At 38.2% G+C, this 23,301-nt stretch overlaps 1 protein-coding gene across 1 annotated transcript in view; it reads right to left on the bottom strand.

Moving 5' to 3' along the window:
• DNER (delta/notch like EGF repeat containing) overlaps positions 1–23,301 on the bottom strand; it is a 143,959-nt gene that overhangs the window by 5,758 nt on the left and 114,900 nt on the right. Inside the window, exons 9-12 of the mRNA XM_064457728.1 lie at positions 14,284–14,406; positions 10,981–11,094; positions 9,729–9,860; positions 2,142–2,388 (exon numbers count right to left, since the gene is read on the bottom strand). Coding sequence (XP_064313798.1) covers positions 2,142–2,388; positions 9,729–9,860; positions 10,981–11,094; positions 14,284–14,406 — 616 coding nt within the window. The remainder of the gene's footprint in view (positions 1–2,141; positions 2,389–9,728; positions 9,861–10,980; positions 11,095–14,283; positions 14,407–23,301) is intronic.

Genomic DNA, 23,301 nt, shown 5'->3' with positions numbered 1-23,301 from the left:
GGTGGGGAAAACTCAGATTAAAAAGATCCTGCCTTGCTGGTACAATTTTCCTTGGTATCCTTAGATAGAAAGCTACCAAATTTGCTTGAAGAAATAGGTAAAAAACCTAGGTGTTTCACACTGTTCCTCAGGAGACCAATTCCAGTCCTTGGGGAATTGTAAAGTACCACTTCAGCAAGTAGTAACTGAACAGGATTGACACATTCATCACTGCTGCAGTAGTAGAAGGGAGGTGTTTAATTTGGAAGATTAACAGTATCATTTTGCACCTTGCTCTCCAAGCTTGGAGGTGTGTAGTACACAACAGTAGACATTCAGAAGGCCAAATAATAAAAGTCTATAAACCTTTTATGGGCCTTAAAGCAACTCCCTCCTCTCCCAGTACACTATCAAAGGAAAAAGGAGTTCTCAGGGCGTGTATGGTGTGGAGATGCTGAGCTCCTACTGGAAGAGATGTAAGGCTAAGCGGCAAAGGAGACTTCAAGGGAAGACTTAAAAGAACACTGATTTTATTGCTATGTTAAATCAACTACACATATCTTTCTTTTTAAAATATTTACTAATAGGTTTTGCCAATGAACGAATGTTTTATTGCAGATCTAGTTGGAACAGTTTAAAGAGCTACTGCCCAAAGCTGTGATGTGATTAACTGAGTCTGTGGGAACTCCTCATCCATTTCAGATAACTTTGATGGTGGTACAAATTAACCTATTTGATTTGCACTGAAACAGAACTGGAGTATTTGGAAAATGAGTTACCAGCAACCACCAACCAATATGCACACATTTCTCCATGTCAACGCACAGGAATGTGTCTCCCTCCATTCTTTTAAAAGCATTTTAATGGTAACACACATAAATACTCTTGGTGGAATTTGAAGTCATCTTGACAAATGAAAGAAATGGGAAAAAGAAACAACAAAGATAGAAATTCTACCCTATTAAGAGAGATGTCAAATACAGAAGAAACAATACTGACTAAGAAGCAAAATGGCACAGAGGATCTTGGGATGAGGAAAAGGTCTAACAAATCACAAAATTAAATTAAAAAAAAAAAAAAAAGCAAGCAGGTTTCATTTTCAGATGTATGATCAGGAATGCCATAAATAAGATGCAGGAGGTGATTACTGAGTTCATTTGGAACAGGTAAAGCTTGAGCCAGAGAACTATTTCCAGCTTTAGGGACCACCCTTCAAGTGAAGAGAAAGACAACCTGGAGTGTGTCCCGGGGAGACAATAAAGAAGCTCACATGATCCAGCATTTGACACTGGAATAATGGGTTAGTTTAGGCTAGGGAAGAAAAACGTTGTTTTGCTTTGTTTGTTTTCATTATAAAAAAGAGGGGCGGGACATGACATCTGATGTACATGATTACAGTGCTAAATTGTTCTTCATGACAACCTGAAGAGCAGTAAGAAAGAAGCAACCTAATTCATAGCAAAGAAAATCTAGGATGGATTTTAGGAAAGCCCTTTCTAACTCTATTCAACTCCTTTGGAGCTTTTTAAAGCACAATTGTTGGCAGGGAGCTAGGTATAATTAATGCTATATAAGTGCAATAGCTTACACTCAAGCTGTTGAATCTCTTCCAGTCCTACTTCTGTATTTTCCTGACACACAATGCCCTGGCCTGCAAGTGCTCTATTAAACTTAAAAGTCAAAAAATTACTATCTCTAGGAAAGCAAGTAAGAAAGATCCTAATTTTGAGCCAAACAGGAGCACAAATAATCTGGTAAATTAGTCACAAAAATCAATGTGACTTTGCTATCTAATCGAATTACTTGTGTGTCTCACTTAAAGAGTATTTACATCCCAAACAGAAGATCTTACAGGCTAAGAACTCTGTATCTGTCCCTCTTCACCAGTTACACCGAATAAATTCAGAATAACTCTCTGTTTTCAAGGAGTTGTGCTGGATTATCACACTTCAGATGAGAACAGAATAGGTATTCTGTATTCTATCTATAGTATTCTATCTAGAATAGATAGAATCAAAAAAGAACAACGAGCAATGCCAATGATCCTGTCCTTTCACAGTGAAGTAGCCCGTTTTCTGCCAACAGCAGTTAATTGCACTATGTACAGACTGAAATTATGTATCGTAACAGATTTGTTTTAAATTACCACCCCCAGAACAAACCTGGCATGTCGGATAGAAGCAATTGCACTACTGAATTCACTGTCAATGCTTCTACAGTTGTAAAATTCTTCATAGGCTGGCCTAGAAGAGCCTTGATATTCAATGCGGCTGATGCGACATATTCCCACAATCAGAATGATCAGCATCAGGACAAACGCTACGCAGAGAGCCCCAATTATGATGTAGAGGGAGTGACGAGGCATATTTGTTAGACTCTCTGCCATATGCCCCGACTTCCACTGCAGATCTGTTGATAAGAAAGAAAAGGTTATAATTAATTAGTAATTTCTATCCTTCCTGCTGAAGAGAATTCTTTTATGATATTCACTTTCAATATTTCTGTGGAGACTTTGGAAGCTAGAGGGATATGCAATTTGAACCTTCCCAGGCTCTGTTATGGATGTGTCACCATGCCTAACATGCAACAAACTTGAACAGCACTATCTTGATCCTTCACCTGTCTTTTTTGTACATTTTTAAGATCATATAGGAACACTTACCTAGTTTGATCTCCTGTATAACCCAAGTCATAGAAAGTTACCTAGTTATTCTTGCATTATGTCATCATATACTATAGGCTTTCTAAAGGCAGGCAGGTTTTATGTAAAAGCTTCTAGTAATCCACCAATTCTTTTGCAGTTTGTTCTAATAGTGAACACTTCCACTAAAATATGTGATTTAATACGTATTAAACATGCTTGGTTTTTAATTTGAAACACAGGTTTTGTATGCCTATCTCCACAAGACTGCAAAGACTTCAAAACCAGCATTTCAAGGACAAAAAGGGCATCTCATAAGGTGCGACAGTACTGTGCCCACTAGAGTCTTCTCTCAAGCATAACTTCCCTGAAAGGTCCAAAAGCAGACCTTAAAGTAAAGCCAATCTGGAAGAGGCTTCTTGTATTTATGTATTCCAGACTTTCTTTATAAATATTCTTAATACCCAAACTACTGTCTATCAATGCCAAACAGGTTGTCTGTCAACTGCCTATGTCCTCAGATCTGTTTCTCTCTAGCATCAGTCAGATTATTTCTAATTAACCTGTACTTCCCTCTACAGTTCCTTTTTGGAAATCTTTTAAGCCTATGGTCTCATATATTGTTTCAAACCAGGAACAGACTTGAATCATTCTGACTACAGAAATCCGACACTCTGTAAAAGTTATTTCTAGCAGGTGACTGTTCTTTTCAAATGGACTTCTGCTCTGCACTGGTTTAGAAAATCCCTTTAATCACAGTCTGGGAACAGGGCTACCAAGCATATGCTCTGGGAATGTTAAGATATTCTTAGAAGTTACCTCTCAAGGATGTTGATGATGGCAGGTAACTGATTCAAGCACCTGAGCTGAAATCACAAGTTTAGTGGCATCTATGATCTTCATCTATGGTAGAAATACAGGGGAATGTATATGTACAGGGGAAAAAAAAATCTATTTTAGAGGAAGGTAGGGAGAAAGCCTGAGGCTGTAACACGTGGGATTCACCTGGGCAGAGCTGGAAGAAATGATTGCTCTTTGTTTACAATAGTAAAGGTTGTCCCGGACTACCTCTGAGCTTGGACTTGCATAGACTTCTTGTCCATGAATGTGAGCTGAGTTTACAGGACTGACTGCTTGTTTGTGTTATCTTCTTTAGAGATCAGTAAAGTTCTGATCATCCTGAATTATTCAGTGATTTAATGTTTCTAAAGTGCTGTTACTGCAATTTGCCCAGTCAGGATGTGAGGGAGAGAATACAGCTGTGCTGTCTGCAGTTTGGATGGGTTTCTATTTGTGTTCTGCGGTACATTCATCTCACACGGTGGTTTCTGTCAGGTTGTCAGACTAGGCCAAATTCAGATCTAATGTGCACAGATACATGGCAAGACAGTTCTGATTTAGATTCTGTGCCTCCCATCTCTGGATGATAAGGATGAGAGAAATTTCTCCCTTTCATCCTCACCAGATAAAAATATGAAGATTAACAGCTTATGCTCCAAAGATTAGAAAGAACACATGACAGCACAAAATTACGGTATTCTTAGTTGTCATAGTAATGTCCATAAAATTAATTAAGAATTAGATTTCAATGCACACCACACAGTCTACTAGAAATTCTTCATAACGTTAGTTTTCAAGTAACCACATGTTTTGGCTTACCTTGGAAACTACATTAATAATTATAAAAGGGGCAAGGTAAAGATATTAACAAATAACCATCAGGAATTAGAGAATTCATGAGACATTTTGTAAGCATTTTTACAGTGAATGCTCCATTAACATTTTAGGCAAATACATTTCATTTTGAAAGGGAAAATATCCTCTTTATAATTAAGACCAATTGAATCCTATTTAATTGGAACTGCTAACACTGGTAAGGACCATAAGATGATATAAGAAATATCATCGTTCTTCCAGGCAACATACATCTTGTCTAGTTTGTTGTATATATAGCACTTGAAAATTAAAGAGTTCAGTTTGACAAGAAGATATCCTTGAAATCCTGTTAGGGTAGTCAATTCACGCAGATAAAAGAGCTGGTTAAAAAATGGAGAACTATCAATACTAAATAGTAAGTTCTACAAAAAAGACTAAGTACCAACAGCCTCCTTCATGGCTAGTAACAGAAAATCACAAAAGCTAAAATGTGATCTATTTAGTCAAATGACTCTTGAACACCAACTTGTGCCCCTCTTGAGAAGCCTGAAGCATGGCTTCGTCATGTCTTTTTCTAGCATTCAGAGGGATGGTCCAATATAAAGGAAGTCAGTATTCAGTGTTTAAATTTAATTTCCAATACATTATTAGCCATTATGTACAAATTGCTGAAACAATATGATAAGTATGGCAAGGAGATACAGAAAGATTAACAGAAGCAGATTTACTAATAGGTTCAATCTTTAGAGCTGAACAGAAATCCGTTGCACCATTGACTCAACTCCAGTGAGATCAGAAGTTCTGCACCTGTTTATAAAAGAGCTGGATATGGCCTTTCTAGATATGATTAGATTGGGTTCACATCAGTTGGGCAACTCGTAACTCAGAGAAAGACAGTGAGTGCAAAGATCTTCCCATGGATACATAGTTCTGTAGAAAAATCTGCAGATCAGAAGGCTTTTAAATCCTTTCTGCAAAGGGATTTCTTCAAAACTCAATCCCTCTCTATTTGCATAACCCTTTATAAACATGTTATAATCCAAGCACTTTAGGAAAGCTTCCATAGCTTTGTCTATAAGCCACTGCATTGGTTAGAGAGGTTGCATGTCCATACTTATATCTGGCTACTGTGAACTATCATGGTTCCCCATAACAACACATCATTTTACTTTGATGCTATGCCAAAGTGTCTTTACTAGCAAGAGAACATCAGATATTTGCTGATGTTAAGCTTATTGAAGAAACTTTTGGTAACCCTCAAATTAAAATTAGTTGTTCTTTAAAATGTATCTTTATGTGACTATGCAAAGATTTTTTTCCTGTTTTCAACCCTGTAAGACCAATCCAAACCAGAATTTTCTAGATCACATATTTTTATATCTCCTATATTATTATTATTTATATACAATCTATTAGCTGTCCTGATTTGTTGAATAAAAAACACAGTAATTTCAACCTCTTCAATTGAGAACAATTGCCATGAACAATACTTATTTATTCTCCACATATTGAGACAGAAAGAAAAGGTCTAGTATTTCTGGTTGAGAATCAGCCTTGCAGTATTATCAATGCCAGCTAACACTCAGATCATTCCCTGTCATAGCAGTCACAAGATAAAAAAACTAATCAGTCAGTAAAAGGCTTAAAACAGCAACAACAAAGTGCTGTTGTTTCTTCTCATCATTTTAACTTACACAGTTTGCAAGTGTGTAACACAAGCAGAATATCCAAGTATTTTGAGCAGCAGGCAAGACCACTACAGTTCAACTATAAACAAATGCTACATGTGCAGAAATACGCACTAAGCAGAAACAATCCCCTTGTTCAAGAGAACAAATTTAAAGCAGAGTTTTATCCACCCACTTTCGTACACTTACAAAAGAGGTCAGAAAGGAGTTAATATTGACCAGCTGCAAGAATCATAGAATCTTTAAGGTTGAAAAACATCTCTAAGGTCATCAAGTCCAGCCATCAACCCAACACCACCATGTCTCCTAAATCATGCCCTGAAGTGCCACATCTAGAACACCTCCAGGGATGGTGACTCCACCACCTCTCTGGGCAGCCTGTTCCAATGCTTGACCACTCTTTCAGTAAAGAAATCTTTCCTAATATCCAATCTAAACCTCCCCTGATGCAACTTGAAGACATTTCCTCTCATCCTATCACAAGTTACTTGGGAGAAGAGACCAACACCCACCTTGCTACAACCTCCTTTCAGGTAGCTGCAGAGAGCGATAAGGTCTCCCCTCAGCCTCCTCTTCTCCAGGCTCAACAACTCCAGTTCCCTCAGCTGCTCCTCATAAGACTTGTTCTCCAGACCCTTCACCAGTTTTGTTGCCCTTCTCTGAACACACTCCAGCACCTAGATGTCCTTCTTGTAGTGAGGGGCCCAAAACTGAACACAGCATTCAAGGTGTGGTCTCACCAGCGTGAAGTACAGAGGCACGATCACTTCCCTGCTCCTGCTGGCCACACTATTCCTGATACAAGCCAGGATGATGTTGGCCTCCTTGGCCACCTGGGCACTGCTGGCTCATGTTCAGCCGGCTGTCAGCCAACACCACCAGGTCCTTCTCTGCTGGGCAGCTCTCCAGCCACTCCTCCCCAAGGCTGTAGCATTGCATGGGGTTGTTGTGACCCAGGTGCAGGACCCAGCACTTCGCCTTGTTAAACCTCGTACGGTTGACCTCGGCCTATCAATCCAGCCTGTCCAGGTCCCTCTGCAGAGCCTTTCTACCCTCAAGCAGATCAACAATCCCACCCAATTTGGTGTCATGTGCAAACTTATGGAGGGCACACTGAATCCCCTCATCCAGATCATTGATAAAGATATTAAACAAGACTGGCCCCAACACTGAGCCCTGGGAAACCCTGTTCGTGACCAGCTGCCCACTGGATTTACCTCCATTCACCACAACTCTCTGGGCTTGTCCATACAGCCGTTTTTTTACCCAGTGAAGAGTACACCTGTCCAAGCCATGAGTAGCCAGCTTCTCTAGGAGAATGCTGTGGGAGACAGTGTCAAAGGCTTTGCTAAAGTCCAAGTAGACAACGTCCACAGCCTTTCCCTCATCCACTAGGCGGGTCACCTGGTCATAGAAGGAGATCAGGTTGGTCAGGCAGGACCTGCCTTTCATGAAGCTGTGCTGGCTGGGCCTGATCCCCTGGTTGTTCTGCACTTGCCTGGTGAGTGCACTCAAAACGAACTGCTCCATAATCTTTGTCCATTACCAAAGTCAAGCTGACAGGCCTGTAGTTCCCTGGATCCTCCTTCTGGCCCTTCTTGTAGGTGGGCATCACACTGCCAAGCCCTCAGTCGTCTGGGACCTCCCCTGTTAGCCAGGACTGGTTAACTTAAGATGTACACTTGAACCTACCTGTCATATATAGTGCTTAGGGGCATACATCCCTCACAGGGGGAAGCAGGAATAATTAAGTAGCTAGACAGTAGAAAAGGCTCCTTCTACCCTCTCTTCTGCTTCTCTCATTTTCCCAAGTGTTTATATGCACCTCACCATGTATCTGTGCTGCAAACAGCCCAACTCTTGGTGACTAGAGCATTACAGTCAAAGGAGGACTCCAGAACAAGCATCACTGATTTCACGTAGCACATCTGCAGGGCTCAGAAAGGACGCAAGTCCATCTGTTTCCCTTTGGCATCTACTCATTCCATAACATAACAGAAATGTAATAGTTACTACGCTGAGGTACTCCAGGAAGTATGTTTCCAGGATGATTATTGCCTTCTCCAAGAACTAAACTCATCTGTCTGTCAAGCCCACTACTTATTAACTAAGGCAGGCAGAATTACACTGCCTTGATGATCAGCTTAGACATGTACGTTTCAGGTATCAGTAACCTTGCAGTAAAAGCTCATCTGAGCATCTTTTAGCATGAGCAATATGGCACACAGATCGCATGCTACATTGCGCTCCTAACCTCATGATGGTTCTGTACACACAGGGAAGTGTGTGTGTCACTCACAGAGGCAACAAAAAGGCAGTGCTGTCACCATCTCTGGACTAGCTAGCAAAGCTCTTCTGCAGTCCTTGCTTTCAACAGAAAGCACTGAATCTGAATTCACAACCAACAATTACAGGGAGAGACGGTCATAAACCTGTCAAGATAGAACTTTTGTGTCAGTCCAGGTGTGAACAGAGTTTGCTTCTGTGTTAAAGTAAGGACTAACATCAGAAATAGAAATCAACTTAAAAAGCAGTAAATATGCTTAAGTTTAAAGAAAAGAGAGTAAAAAAAGGGAAGCTTCATATACTCCTTGTGTAAATGAGATATAGAAAACACTTTTTATTCCAGCCTTTGAGTAGGTGGCACTTCAGGGCATGGTTTAGGAAGCATGGTAGTGTTGGTTTGACAGTTGGACTTGATGATCCTAGAGGTCTTTTCCAACCTTCTATGATTCTATTTTTGCACGAATGTACAACAGGAGCTTTCTGAGTCCCTTCTGTTTATTTTTTAATCTATCACCTATCCCTGCAACATTAGCTGTGCTAAGTGGTGTAAATCCTCTCACACAAACTTGTATACCTGTATAATGGCTTGAAGGGATCTATGACCAGAATACCTGAGCATTCAAGCAGTTAAATACACAGCTAAACTCCCTAGTAAAGACATCATCTGTAGCCTAAGAACAAGACATCAGGGAAATACAAAGCAGCTCTGTGAGCACCAGACCTACTGAAGCCTAATTTCCATTTTAATTCTTCCACAGCTGGGCTTCTTACTTTCATCTTCCCACAGATTCTCTACTGCTCCATAAGAGTGCACTTACACTGAAGCTTTTCTCTATACTAAGAGGTGAGATCACACTGAACCTGTTCCTTCAGTAGACCCACCAGTGGAACCTCTCTAAGTCTTACTAAATGCTTATTTTGTTTTGGAGACCTTTACCTTTCTAACAAAGTTGGTGGAAATAGGCCTACGATTGGAAAAGTTATTCCTGGAAAAGTTGGTAAATGCAGGCATACACAAGTCGCAACACAATTACACATGTCTTGTTTCCTTAGGTAAGCAAGTTCAAAATTTTTTTACTGAAACATCACTAGAACTGCAGGTGCTCAGAAGTCAATACAAGTCTGTTAGGACCACGCTTAAAGCGCTATGGAAGTACACTTTACCCAAGGTAAGTATGAAAGTAAGTTCTGAAGCATAAGTGCCATTAAAAGGCAAACTGCTTTGTGCCCAGCTGTGAGTTAGCAACTCTGACAATCTAGTCCAACACATCTCAAAGTAGGGTGCCCAGAAACAGAATTTTCTAACTTGCATAGACATTTCTGAAATGTTATGGCCTAAAATAAAATGTGTTTAGCAGAATTTTCGTAATTTACAGATGATCCAGAGTATTTGTGCAGATACGTGTTTAGACACAAATATAAATATCTGTATTATAATGTATCATTTTTAGAAATTCTTAGAAAACTACAAAACTTACGTATTTCGCAGTTTGCACCAACCCATCCATGTGGACAATGGCAGGTGTAACCACCTGGCTGATCTATGCAAGTTCCAGCATGGTGACATGGGTTGCTGTCACAGTCATTTACATCAATTTCACATTCTTCACCTTGTATTGGGAAAAAAACAACAAAAAATAAACTTCTGTATAGCGGGTGCCTCATGTAACAGGTATGTCATCAGTTATTTAATTTTTCTCTAGCTGCAAAACAGCTTATAGCTCAACAGCATCTTTACTCTCAAAACATCAAAAGTATTCTGTTTCAAGAAATAAGCCTCACATAGCCTCCAAGAAGGTAATATTATCCTCATTCAACCAGTCTGAGGGCTAAGTGAGGGCTAAGGGAAAACAAAGTCTGAGGGCTAAGTGACTTCACTAACTTTACCCAGATTATATGTGTCTCATTTCTTTAAATATAAATTCCATCCCAAGAAAATGTGGTATAACAATTTACGGTGTATATTCTGAAGTGCTCTACAATAATGTAGATATTCAGTGCCTCTGAGAAACAGCCACTCTACAATGAAAAACTAATTCTTTTCAAAAAAATGCCCTTTAATTAGCACTGATCAAAAAGCAAGATTTGATCTACAAAACAGCTATGAATGGGTTTATCTATTAATATCACACCGGGTATTACCTTAAATGACTAACAGAGCATCAGGCTGTAAATTACCTTGACAGCAGATATTTGGATTACACCAATCATGTCAGTTTAAATACAAGGACAAAGGATTAAATGGGCTGCTTACCATTACTCTGAAAGCATAAATTGATTCATAACAAGCACTTTAGGGCTTTTAGCAATTGCATATTAAAGTAACAGAATAAGTCGTTTTTTCAGCTCAAAGTAACTAAGGTCAATGTTGAAACATTTTTCAGTATAAATGGTGTCCAATTAGTATATTGGCTTACCCGGAAGTCTTCAAAATGTTATTTTGAAAATGCAATCTAGTCTCAAGCAGTAAGGTCATAAGGCATGCTAAATAGCTGTTAGCTTAGTGAATTCTGTTTAGTAACAGGCTTTTTTTGCTGCAAAATTTTTAAAGCTTAAAGCAGCTGCAAGTAATATCAAGAACTTTTCAGTCTCACTAGACTGATTGCAATTTGGTGAAGTCCAAATTAATGAGTTTCCTTGAAGAGATACAGTCTTTCTTGGTATTTTTCTTCTTTTGGACACAGTGAACACTGACAACTAGACATTCTGCGTAAAGCACAAACTACTTGCCTGTATATCCAGGTGCACAAATACACGTAGCATTTAGACCTTCACTGTCACAAGTGCCACCATTCTGACAGTTGATGTTAACACAAGGATCTTTGTATAATTCACAGTGCCTTCCTGAAAAGTAAAATTAGTAATTGCCATTAACATGATCTATACTGACAGCATGAAATCAGAGCATGCGATAACTTCACCTGGATAAGCACAGTGATGTGCAGCCCCCAAACCTGTCCTATCAGGTTGATAGTCTCATAAGACTAAAGCCATATATTTTATAGTGGCTAACCTTTTTACACACATGCCTCCCCTCTGCTCTTCCCACCCGCTGTGCCTTTGGGATAAGAGAGTTAGGGCAATTTCTGCTAACAGGAACTGCTGGGGTGTCTATGAAAAACCATTGGTATAATAAAGCATAACCTGATCAGCTATCTAATATTCTTCAATCAAATGTAAACAATAATTGTCTTCTGTAAGAATTTTACATAATAACTTCCTTAATAATATACATGAGCATTCTGATGCCTCTCACTGGCTTTTGCAGGAAACTGAGGAGTATAAGTAAGGCCATAAAAAGAGAAATTAATTTATTCAAATGTATAGCTAAAAGCAAACAAATGGGTTGCTCAACTTCATGCCACTACCTTCACTCTTTCATTCTCAGGTGAATTCAGCAACTTTGCCTTGTAGAAGACAGTGCAAGCTGTATCTGGCATAGGGAGCATAAAGCACAGCAGATTCCCACCTGGGGATGGGGAGAGGGACTCTACTGCCACTGCTACATGCATCATTTTCTCTGGATCTACTTTTCAGATAAAACTAGAAAGATCAATACATGAATGATATAATCAGTGCATGGATGGCACTGAAACACAAAAAAAACCCTGTACATATGTGAATAATGAATGGGACTTTGTTTATAATGTATCTACTACAGTGAAATTAGCTTGCATTTAAAATACTTGGTTAAATTTATCCATTAATTTAAGTTTTAAGTCTAAATCTAAGTCTTATTATGATTCTTTGCTTGGGAATGAATACAAAGTGACTACTTAGCTAAAATCCTAGTTATCTTCAAGTTTTCTCATTCTTATAATTTTTACAAGAATTTCAAGAAACTGAAGAGCAGGACAGGATTCTGAATGCTTCCATGTGATAACACTTACAAATTACAAACACATTTTTCACTTTTTAAGGTGGTTCATGTTTCTATACCCTTACTCTTGTGCAAACTGTAAAGATGAGTAGTCAATAAAAGCATGAGGTAGTGAATGACAGTGAAGGAAATATATTGCTTGTGGAGATTACAGAACCTGGAACGACGGAGGTCTAGAAAGGTTAGACAAATATGTGTGAAAAGTGGACATGCAGCTGATCCTGCCTTACTCCTTCCCAACCTCTTTCATGAAGGCCAATTGTGTTGCACTGGAATTGGACAGTTTGTGAATTTGAATTTGGAAAGTTTGAGATGCAGAACTATACAGAGGTAAAATTCATGAGAAAATAGTCTTTAGAGAAAAGAATATGAGAAAGAAAAACCAATACAAAAAGGGAAGAAATTGGACACGTAATGTATCAGACATATGTACACAAGCAAATTTATTTAATGAGTGCATGGTTAAAAGGAATGAACTTAGTTCTGTAGCGTTCAATACTGCAGTTATGTACAGCAGTGCAACCTTATGAGTTATATAAAAACAAGCATCTTAATAGTGATAATTAAAAATATTAAAAAGCAACTTTTAAAAAATATATATATCATACATATACACACATACACACACGCGCGCACGCGTACTCACTTGCTACAGACCTGCTGAAATCATTTGGTCAGTCTGCCAGCAGCAAAAGAGCAGAGCACTCTAGTTTGAGCATCCTGCAGCTAAGCAGCAGAAGCCAGCAGAGCCAGAAGCCCACAGGTACATGCTGGCATATACTTCAGTCCAGACCAGTGATAACAGCTGTTGTCTATTTGCCAGCCATGGGTATGGAGGCAGAACAGGGGACTGCAGATGGGCTTGGTAAAATTGAGGCCCACATGGTGTCTTGAGCTGCGTACCTCATCTCTATTCAGTGGTGTCACTGAATACCTTAAGTACTAGAATGAAGAAAGCTTAGTAGTCAGCAAAAACTGCTTACAGGACCAGGTCCCCTGCTCTCATTTAAAGCAAAATGTGCTGCGGACACAATGCTTTCAGGTGCATGTACAGGTCAGATGACAACAGAACCTGCAGTCCTAACATTATGGTTAAGTGCTCTTTAAACTGTCATGAAAAGCTGAGGTGCATTTCCTCACTAAGCCTCTAAAATGATGAATTTTGTATCTGTTGTCAAAAAGCAGTGCAATCACCAGCAGGAAATACATATTGAGCCTCAAGCAGCTGTTAAGCGAGCATTACTTATCAACACAGAGGATTGATATGCTTAATGAGAAAATGCTGGGGTAATGTTCCTTAAAACAAAGTAATTCTTTGTAAAATGTATATATTTTTTAATACCATAACATATAAAATTACATTCAAAACGTTCTCACAGCATGATCTGAAACAGAATGCACAAAGAAGCATCATTTTGGCCCTCCACAGAGGGACATGTCGCAGACAGCTGATATGTGCTGCTCAGTGTAAAGCTGAAATCCACTGTGAGATAAAAGATTTTGTATAGCAAAACACATACTTTTCTGCTCTATTTTATAAATTACTTAAGAAATGCTGAAGACCAATTCCATTTGAACTTATCTAGGAATAGCTGCAGTTAACATGGGAAAGCAGTCACAGACCTATTACTGTCTTTGGGCTTTACGGCCTTCTAAATGAACAATCAACACAAAACTTTCATTTTTATTCCTTAGTGCTAATCTGTTTCAAACACTTATCTTTTATTAGTATGCTTTTAACTCACTTCATTGGAGAAAATAAATAAAAAATTATTTGGAAAGCCCTCCATGTAATGGCTTCTAATAATAACTGATGAAAAATTTTAATTAACAGTTATTTTTTCCTCTAAAAACCCATCACTTTCTAACATATCTTAAAAACAGCATAAAAAAATTACACCTAAGAAGAACAGAGAGAAGCCATTTGTCCCCAGACAAGGACATACATTTCTCTCAGACCAGCTAAATCTGAACTATTCAATTGAATAAAGATTATGGGATCAGGATGTATACTGAAGTTTGTTTCCATTAATTCTGGATGTGTGATTAATTTCTGCTCAGTGGAGGATATTGTATACTGCTTTTTGTAACAGAACCTATAAAAAAAAAATACACAGAACAACTCAAAAACCAAGAGGCAAACCCCATCCTACCTTCATATTCAGCAAGGCACATGCACTCATAGCTATTGACGAGGTCTCTGCAGGTGGCTCCATTCTGGCAGGGTGCGGAAAGGCATTCGTTATATTCCTCTTCACAGTAAAGGCCATGGAAACCTAAATCACACAGAGAGGAAATAAAACAAGCTATGAAACACTTCCCAGCCATTAAGCTACCATAGATTGTGGGCAGGTGCTTGCTAATTGAAATATACTGTGTAGACAGATACATGTTAAGACATTGATTTTAAGGATATCTGCTCGCCAGGTGAAATTTAAAAAAAAAAAATTAAAAATCCTGGAAGCATAATGTTCTGAGAGAAGCCCCAGATACTGCCCCTGCAATAAACCACAGTGAGGCCGTAAACACAGAGGCTGGTGACCAAGCCTTCTCTGAACAATGCGAATAACCACATTCTCACTGTAAAAAGGAATAAACTAATATCGATGTATCTCCTAGCTTTCTTGGATTCTTGCATCAAAGCCACCTTTCATCAAAGTGGTGATAATTGTATAACAGTAGTTAGAACAATAATGTATTTTAACTTTAATGCTGTACAATGTCAAAACACTGTAGAAGCATTAAGGTACTTAGCTTTTACAGTATTCCCAAGCCGTAGGCAGGTATTATGGTCTGATTATGCAAAGAAAGTGGGAGCACACAAAAGCAATGAGACTGCTAATGGCCACTGAGTCATTCATGTCATGAGGTAAGAAATACGGAGTTAATCCACTTGAAATAGCACTTTTCTCATTATTTAGTGTGTCATACGATCATTAGCAGTTGAAATTACTTTCTAGATATAGTGTATCAGGTCAAAGTAGTACCTACTCATATTGAGTAATAGCATAAATTAGTACAGTGGAACAGTGGAGATAAACTAGCTGTAATGCTAAAATATGTTTGCCTGATTATATTGGTTACTTAGTATTAAATACGAAGAATCATAAGCCTGGTCATTCTGAAGACTAATATATTTGATACCAAGAAGCTTATTTAATTCCTCTTCAATAGACCCAGGTTGTATTTTTGTTAATGAAAAGCTTCCTCTCTTCTTTCTTTTTACTTTTTAGGGTTTTTGTTTTGTTTTGTTTTGTTTTGTTTTTCTTTTTTTTTTTTTGTTTTCTTAAAGGAGGGTCTTTCCAACTCCAGAAACAACATCTAAACTTATAGGCTATTAATGCCTCAACAAGAAGTAAAAAGAAAACAGTTCAGTCATAATCCTTAGTAAGTACAAATCATGCATTTAAATGCACCATAAGCACTGCTTTCTCCCTGACGGACAAGCATTGGCACAGAATAGCAGTAAAACTGCTAGTGTGTTTGACCAAGGAAAAAAGTATGGGGCAATTTGCTCAAGTCTTTCTAAATAGTTTCCCCCTTCTTTGGGGGCTCAGAAAGTGCTTCATATTTAGCCAAATTACCTTTAGGGGAAGCTTCAGAATTTAATATATTAAACAAAATATGTGTGTACTTTTTTGAAAGTACAAATAGTACAAATATTTCTAATAAAACATGCATCTTTCACAATATTTACCCCCTTCCTGGAAATTACAGCAAGTAGCTGAGTGACCAGGATTTTGCATATTCTACATCTCTCAACTGCTAGCTACATGATGCTAATAACTGCAAGTCAGAGCATCTGACATGGGGCATCACACAGCCTACCTGCCCCTCAAGAAAAACAAAGACCACACAGCTAACGTCAACTGAATTGACTGGATAATTAAAACAAATCATTGCTTTGGATGTTTTAGTATACAGTTTGGATTCATGAAAGCATACCACAATCTCTTCTTCACCCATCCATGAAAAGGTGAGGATAGAAATTTTAGCCATGGTTACTGCACACTCTCTTTCCTGCTGGCTTCTTATTTTATATTTGTCTGGTACTGAAAACAATGTAGACTGGGAAATGTTTTATTTGTTTTAAACAAAATCTTGCCTCTATTTGTCAACTTTGCTCAGTGTTCTTGAAATTTCATTCTGATGAAGGTCTATATTACACATTTTAAAAAGCAGTTTCAAATATGCTTTCTTATTAAAAACATTGTTTCACAAAGAACAGTCATACAGAGAAGATATGTCATGGTATGTTAACAGTATGTAAGGACACTCTTCCCACACCTCTACCATGGATTAATTTTGGTTAGATCAGGCGTTTAACCTTCTTAACTCATCATAGCTGATACTCCCCTCGACCTCCTATTAGTGTGATATAATACTATGAATGTGTACTTGTAATAGACAATATAACACCCTACATTGGAACAGTGCTTATATGCTTTTAAAAATCTTGATTTACTCATTACATATACTTACAAAAGCAATAGATGAATGAGCATACAATGAATAAAGATGCCATGGGCATGAGTAAAGATGCCAGGGAAAAGGCCTAAAATACAAAGTGTAGATCCTGCAGTGTGATTTTACTTCTACAGATAATCTCTATTTAGGAGCAAAACTTATAGACATGAAATCAGGGTATCTTTCATGAACAAAGAACCAGAGAGAGGCAGATTCTCATCTTAGTAAGTGGCAACCTATATTCAATCTCCTGGTCTAAATTTTCCCCCAAGTTCTCACAGAACCATAGAAAATACAGCAAATGCCACCTCGAGGCACCATTTCCATCCCCCACCCCTTTTATGGATAATTAAAAATAAATCTGTATGAAGACACAACAGGTGCTAGTACAAGAGGTATATGCACCGTTATCCATTTGATTTTGCACAAAATTGTCTTTTTACAGTAAGTAGTTACTTGGACTAGTAGGTTATTAAAATATTTCAGAACCACTTTCTCCAAAGCTGTCAGCCAGGCAATACATAATTACTTATGTTAAATGTTATAGTTTTTTTATTAGCCTATGACAAAGTTTATCTAGCTTATGATAAAGGGAAATATCCTTATGTTGTGACATCTGTAGCCAACATACAAATGACCAAAACCAGAAAACTTAAAAGAAAAACGTGTGGGAATTGCCTGTGTTGAATACAGATGTAATTCAATATTTTGAGGGAAGAAGAAAAAGTTTTCCACGTGTTACACACTTCTCACCTTCCAAAGGGAGCAGGGGGAAATTGGCGACTGAAGCATTGTCTGCTTTCCAGAATCACTATGAACTGTCGTATCACCTCCTTAGGATTAAGACAGCCCACGCTGTCAGACAGTGCTCACAGTGAGGGAAAGATATTTTTTATCTCCACGAGAGGGCAGATCTTGCCCACACACGATTTCACCTTCATCATCCTCACCCTGGTGCCAGCATCTTCCTACTGCTGTAACTGATGGGAGTGGAAAAAGTTCTGCTATGGGACCAGGAACCCAAGGGGAAAGACATGTTTCTTCTCATGGAGCTAAGAGGAACCATATAATTTTTAAAAAGTGTTTCTCTTTGTATTAATGCTTTTAAATTATACTGATATATAAACCATGTATTATGCTGAATTCATACATATATCCCCCAAAAAACTATGGGAATAATTTCTATATGTTCATTCATTTAAAAATTTAGATGGAAACAGGAAAAATTTTCATAGATAACTTCAGAATAACAAACCCTAGTAAAGTTGCTTCTTCTCTTTCTAGCAACATTACAGTTCTGCTGCTTTTACATTCACAAGAAATGCCAAATACAGCTATTTGTATCTTTCTGGTGTATAACCTTTCTGTGGACATATTCAGAAAGAAAGAAACAATACCTACGTCAGCAACACTTCTCCAGCTGCTGTGTCCTGAGCAGGGAAAAAACCACACTGGGCACTGCAGCTTCAAAAAGGGCAACTAATATTATTAAACTTCCTTTTCCCATGTCACTAGAAATTGGATATGCTTTAGATAACAGCACCTTCATGAACTCAAGCAGAACTTGCCAGTGAGGGTCCCATTCTGATGTGCTCTCTTCAGAGGCTGGGCAAGAGACTGGGAACCTAAAAAAAAACCACCCTAAAATAAAGATGTCCCTACGTTACCTCTTCTCCCTCTACATGACTGCACGTCTGCTCCTGGTCTTTACAAAGGCAGGAACAGATCTGTTGCCACTCTCCTCTGGATTCCCAAATCTTTCCCTTTCTAAAGCAACAGGGAGGCTGTCTTGAAGAGGCCAGGATACTTGCCTGACCCTCTATGGCATGGTCTTCAGACAGCTGCGTGCCAAGGTGTGCTCTCTTTGCACATGGCTATGTTAAGAACTGCAAAGGGACAACATGTGAAAGGGAATACACAATCTGTGTCATGCAGGCTGATGAGGAGAAGTCATGGGTTTTATCAAAGCCTTTGAGAGCATTTGACAGAGCAAAAGATACAGCAGTGCTTGTCAATGTCTTAAGAATATCTGCACTATCAGGTTAACAGAAGAGGGAGGGACAAGCTTACTATCGCCTTTATAAATCAATAAAGAACAAAGTTGAAAGCTTTGCAGGCTTTCTTAGACACCAGCTCCTCACAGGGATTCCCTGGGCTTATCTACACTTAACACCAGCAAATCAAGGCAGCATGACAAAAACCCCATCTTTATGGGAAGGCCTCGTGGGATATAATGCAAGAGAGCTCTATCTTGCAGGGAACTGCATCAGTTCATATATGGCCACTCACTAACACAGTTGCAGGTGTTCAGTTAAAGTCTGAGCTTATATAGCGATTAAAGAAGAGAAAGAGAGAAGAGTGGTTCCATATGGCAGGATATGGAAGGCATGCTTACCAGCCACGGCCAGATTGCATGGAGCATTGTCTTAATGTAGAAGTGGAAACAAGATGAGGAAACAGAGGCAATAAAGGGCTTGCAGACAGTCTGAAACTGGAATTAACCTAAAGTCACTTCTGCCAGAGCTTGCACCTCCTGCCCCAGTTCCAAAATGTGAGAAGGTAAAAGACAGAGAAAAGAAAAATTGCTACTGCTACTGACAAACGTTGCACTTGCCTCTGCAAAAGTGTTGAGATAAACCTACTCTCCTGTAACCATCTACTAAGCTACATGAGCAAAAAATCAAGTGCAGAGGAAACATACTCCACAGTACTACTTCTGAAGTTGCCACCACTCTTCATACCCTGTGGAATTTTTTCTGACATGCCCATATGTTCTGTATGTGCTATCATATATATTTACAAAGTAGAGGGCAGATGTTAATGCTTGTGCATGTGCTTTGCAGTTTCAAACTCTATACCCCTATCTCTTTAAGACGGCCAAATGCAAAATTTTGCTGCAATATTAAGTTATTAAATTTCTAGATAGATTTCTTTACTTTGGGCCAGGCAAAATTAAAAAGAATATACTGAATATGTGCATTTGAAATTGGTAACAGCAGCTCTATTAAAATAATGGAGTGTAAAGAGGGGAAAAAGTTTAAGAGGAGAAAGAAGCTGCTTTGGGATTCAGGGACTAAATAAACATTCTATGAACACACACATTGGGATCCCACTGGTTTCATGAACCAGGCTCCAGATGAGAAATCCAACAAATAAGTACAAGAATTTTTATCGAGATTAGCTCTTTAACATAGGGTACACATGAAAACACAAGACAAACTATGAATCTAATGTCCAAACATTGGGTATTTCTTTATTACCTGTAACGGGACATGTGATAATTATTAATTATTTGGGTGTGTAAGCATATAATTAAAGATTTAATGGTAAAGTTTCATGTGCAATTGAAACATCACACCTATAATATGAAGTTCGTATTATTGCATTGGCCTTTGAATTCCACAGTGCCCTTTCAGCAGACATTTGAAAAAGAAGTATATTCAACTTAGAAATAACTTACACATTTTTTCCCTCCTTTCTGGAAATGGCAACTTTCAAAAGTATTAGGCTGTTTTCCAATATAACTTATACACATTAGTTTTTCTATAAAAACTATTAGATGATTTAGGTTATCCATAACGATGCTCACAATGAAAGCCAACACACAAAAAAAGTAGTAGTAAATGCCTGGTTGTGTGTGCTCTGCAAATTGTGCAGATATGCAAGTATAATAACTACCCTTTACCATTCTTTAAATCTGTAGACTGGCCACAAAAACATGGAAACCAAACTACCTACCAAGCAAGAAGACTTTCAGAGACCTTGGGCTAACTGGAACTGCTTAAAATTCCTCTTTTGTTTAATTTTTGAGGCAGAAGTAACACAGACGAAAATCCAGCTGACACTATGCCTGCTAGTAGAAACAGTGCATAAAGGAAGGATGGCATTCAGGTCACACATATAAGCAAAACTCTGCAGCACTTTGCTTCTGTAATAAGAAATTATATCCTCTGTCAAATCCCTCAAAAAAAAGGAACATGGCATCCTAGAACTGAACACAAAAAATAAGTGGCAGGTTCTAAAGTTTTTAAAACAGTATGTTTCAGATGTACAATATAACCAGTATAGAAGAGAGTTCTAAAATGTTGTTTAATAAACTTACCATTAATATAGCTTAAAAAAAAGCATATTAATTCATGGACATGTCTGAAAGTGAAAGACTCTGTCGTGGTTCAGCCTCAGCTGGCAACTGAACACCACGCAGCCGCTCACTTACTCCCCTCCACCCCTGTGGGATGGGGAAGAGAATCGGACGAGCAAAAGAACTTGTGGGTTGAGATAAGCACAGTTTGATAATTACAATAAAATAATAATAATAATAATTATAATAATTATAATAATGACAATAATGTTAATATAATAAAATGGAAAAGGAAGGGAAAGGAAAAAAAGGGAAAAAAACCACAGAAACACAAACGATACAACTGCTCACCACCCGCCGACCGACACTGCTGGTCCCCAAGCTGCGATTGCTGCCTGCATCCCCCGGCCAGCCCCTCCCAGTTAACATACTGGGCATGACGTTACATGATATGGAATATCCCTTTGGTCAGTTTGAATCCGCTCTCTTAGCTGTGCCCCCTCCCCTCCCAGCTTCTTGTGCCCCCAGCAGAGCATGGGAGGCTAGACATGTCCTTGACTAGTATAAGCGCTACCCAGCAACAGCCCAAAACATCTGTGTGTTATCTCAACATTTTTCCCATGCTAAGTTCAAAGAACAGCACTATACCAGCTAGAGTGAAGAAAATTAACTCTATCCCAGCTAAAACCATGACAGACTCCTGTACAAAGAAGTCAGTAGTCTAGGAGCTGGCACACTGATGCTGAGAGCTCGCAAGCCAGAAAGCCTCAGCGTCAAGAGGCAGAGACCATTTCTTTCCTACTGATATATGGTAATATCTTTATGTAGTTCAGTATGTTTATTATTAACCCTTGATAATGCTACTAAACTGAACACAAATTTTATTCATCCATTTTACAGGAAATTGTAACAGACACCATCAAAGTTTCTGCAGGTGAAATCGTAATTATAATCCAGCTTTTTAATATATTAGAGCTGTAACTCATCCACTCCTCAAAACTGCCTTTTGATGAAGATACAAAAAATGTGTTAGGCCATGCTCTATAGTCACTATTTTAGGGGTTTTTTTTAGGAATTGGAGCATGGGAAACCTCAAGTTTAATTGCTCGTCTGCCTTACACGCAATAATTACTCAATCTATTGGCAAAGTATGATGCCTTATCATGCCTTCCAAATGTTGACTCCCATTTACCTACTATGCTACTAACTCAGGAGGGAAATCTCCGAAGGTAATTGGTTCAAAATCCTGCTATTAAGATTAAAACAACAACAACAAAAACCAACCAGACAAAAAAAACCCCACATAATGGTACATTCATAGCAATGAAAAGGGATAAGAGAAAACAAACAATTCTAACTATTCCTACCTTGCTACCACTTAGGTGCAGTTCTTTAATTATCTTTTGAAATAAATTATCCACCTTTTAAAATTATTGACAGATTAATGAAAAACTCTCATAATTTGGCCTTTAGTTCTACCTTGATATGAAGCAATATTATTTGTAGAGGGAAGTCCTGCTAAAACAAGCTGTCATTTTAAAAAGTGAAGTTTAGAGCACTCTACAAAAATTTTGGGAAAAATAATTTGGTTTTTTAAATACTTCCCAATAATTTCACACATAGAGCAACACAAAAGAGTTCATTTAAAGAAATACCATATATGGTCTTGGATGCAGCCTCTATGGCTTCTCATCTGGCCAACTTTCAAATGCACAGATATTATTTAAATAAAAATAAGTTTCTATAAAATTACACGTGTGAGACTACTTTTAAGTCCTGCGGGACACAGAATTAATTTGAACAAACCTAACCAACAACTTCTAATCAGGTTTACATGACAAATTTCAGGAAAAAAGCTTTTATGTGTCCAAGAATATTCAACTAGCTTTCTGTTGTTTGAACCATGGGCAAAGAACATTCTGAAGACGACTAAAACTTCCCTAGTTTACTTGGAAAAAGAAAAGCCTAGTTTTTGCTTCGATGGACAACGCGGGAAAGGCCACTCATGCTGGACAGCTCCTGATACTTCAGTTTGGAAATCGGGTCCCTTTTTATACCAGCAATTTAGAAGAAATTTTTTTTTACACTAAGTGGAAATTCAAATTGATTCTGAGATCTGAATTTCACTGGTATAGAAAACACTAACCCTCTGTATATTTCGTATTGAGTTGTTTCTGCAACAGAATGGATTAGTTTTATTTGTGGATATAGGGAGTTTGTAATAAAATCTACTAATGCAGCATTTTTAGAAGGTGTCAAAATTAATCACATATCTTCCCATTGCTTATACAAGGGTAGAATATGTCTGTTTTGATTTCTATGATTCAAAGCATCTGAATCCAGACAATTCTTTTAAGAACTTCCCAGAGCATACACAGCACTGGTATTCTTAGAAAAAAGGTCTTCATCAGTCTCTGGGGTTTTTCAGTCAACTGTGGTTTCAGTCATTAAAAATCACTTAAAGATCGCAGCACATTGATACATTTTGTTCACTTTCCTTGTGCCCAGCATTAGGGAGCTCCTCATCTCAATAGCTTCTCCATGCTGTCTAGAGATTTTTCTTGAGCATGCCCTAACTGCTTGTACCACTCAATAGGTAGAAAAACAGAAGTTTTCTGTTACA

The sequence above is a fragment of the Phalacrocorax carbo genome, chromosome 7 (assembly GCF_963921805.1).
Source record: "Phalacrocorax carbo chromosome 7, bPhaCar2.1, whole genome shotgun sequence".
Classification (NCBI taxonomy): domain Eukaryota; kingdom Metazoa; phylum Chordata; class Aves; order Suliformes; family Phalacrocoracidae; genus Phalacrocorax; species Phalacrocorax carbo.
Note: the sequence above shows the minus strand (reverse complement) of the source record. Positions and strands in the feature narration are given on the sequence as shown.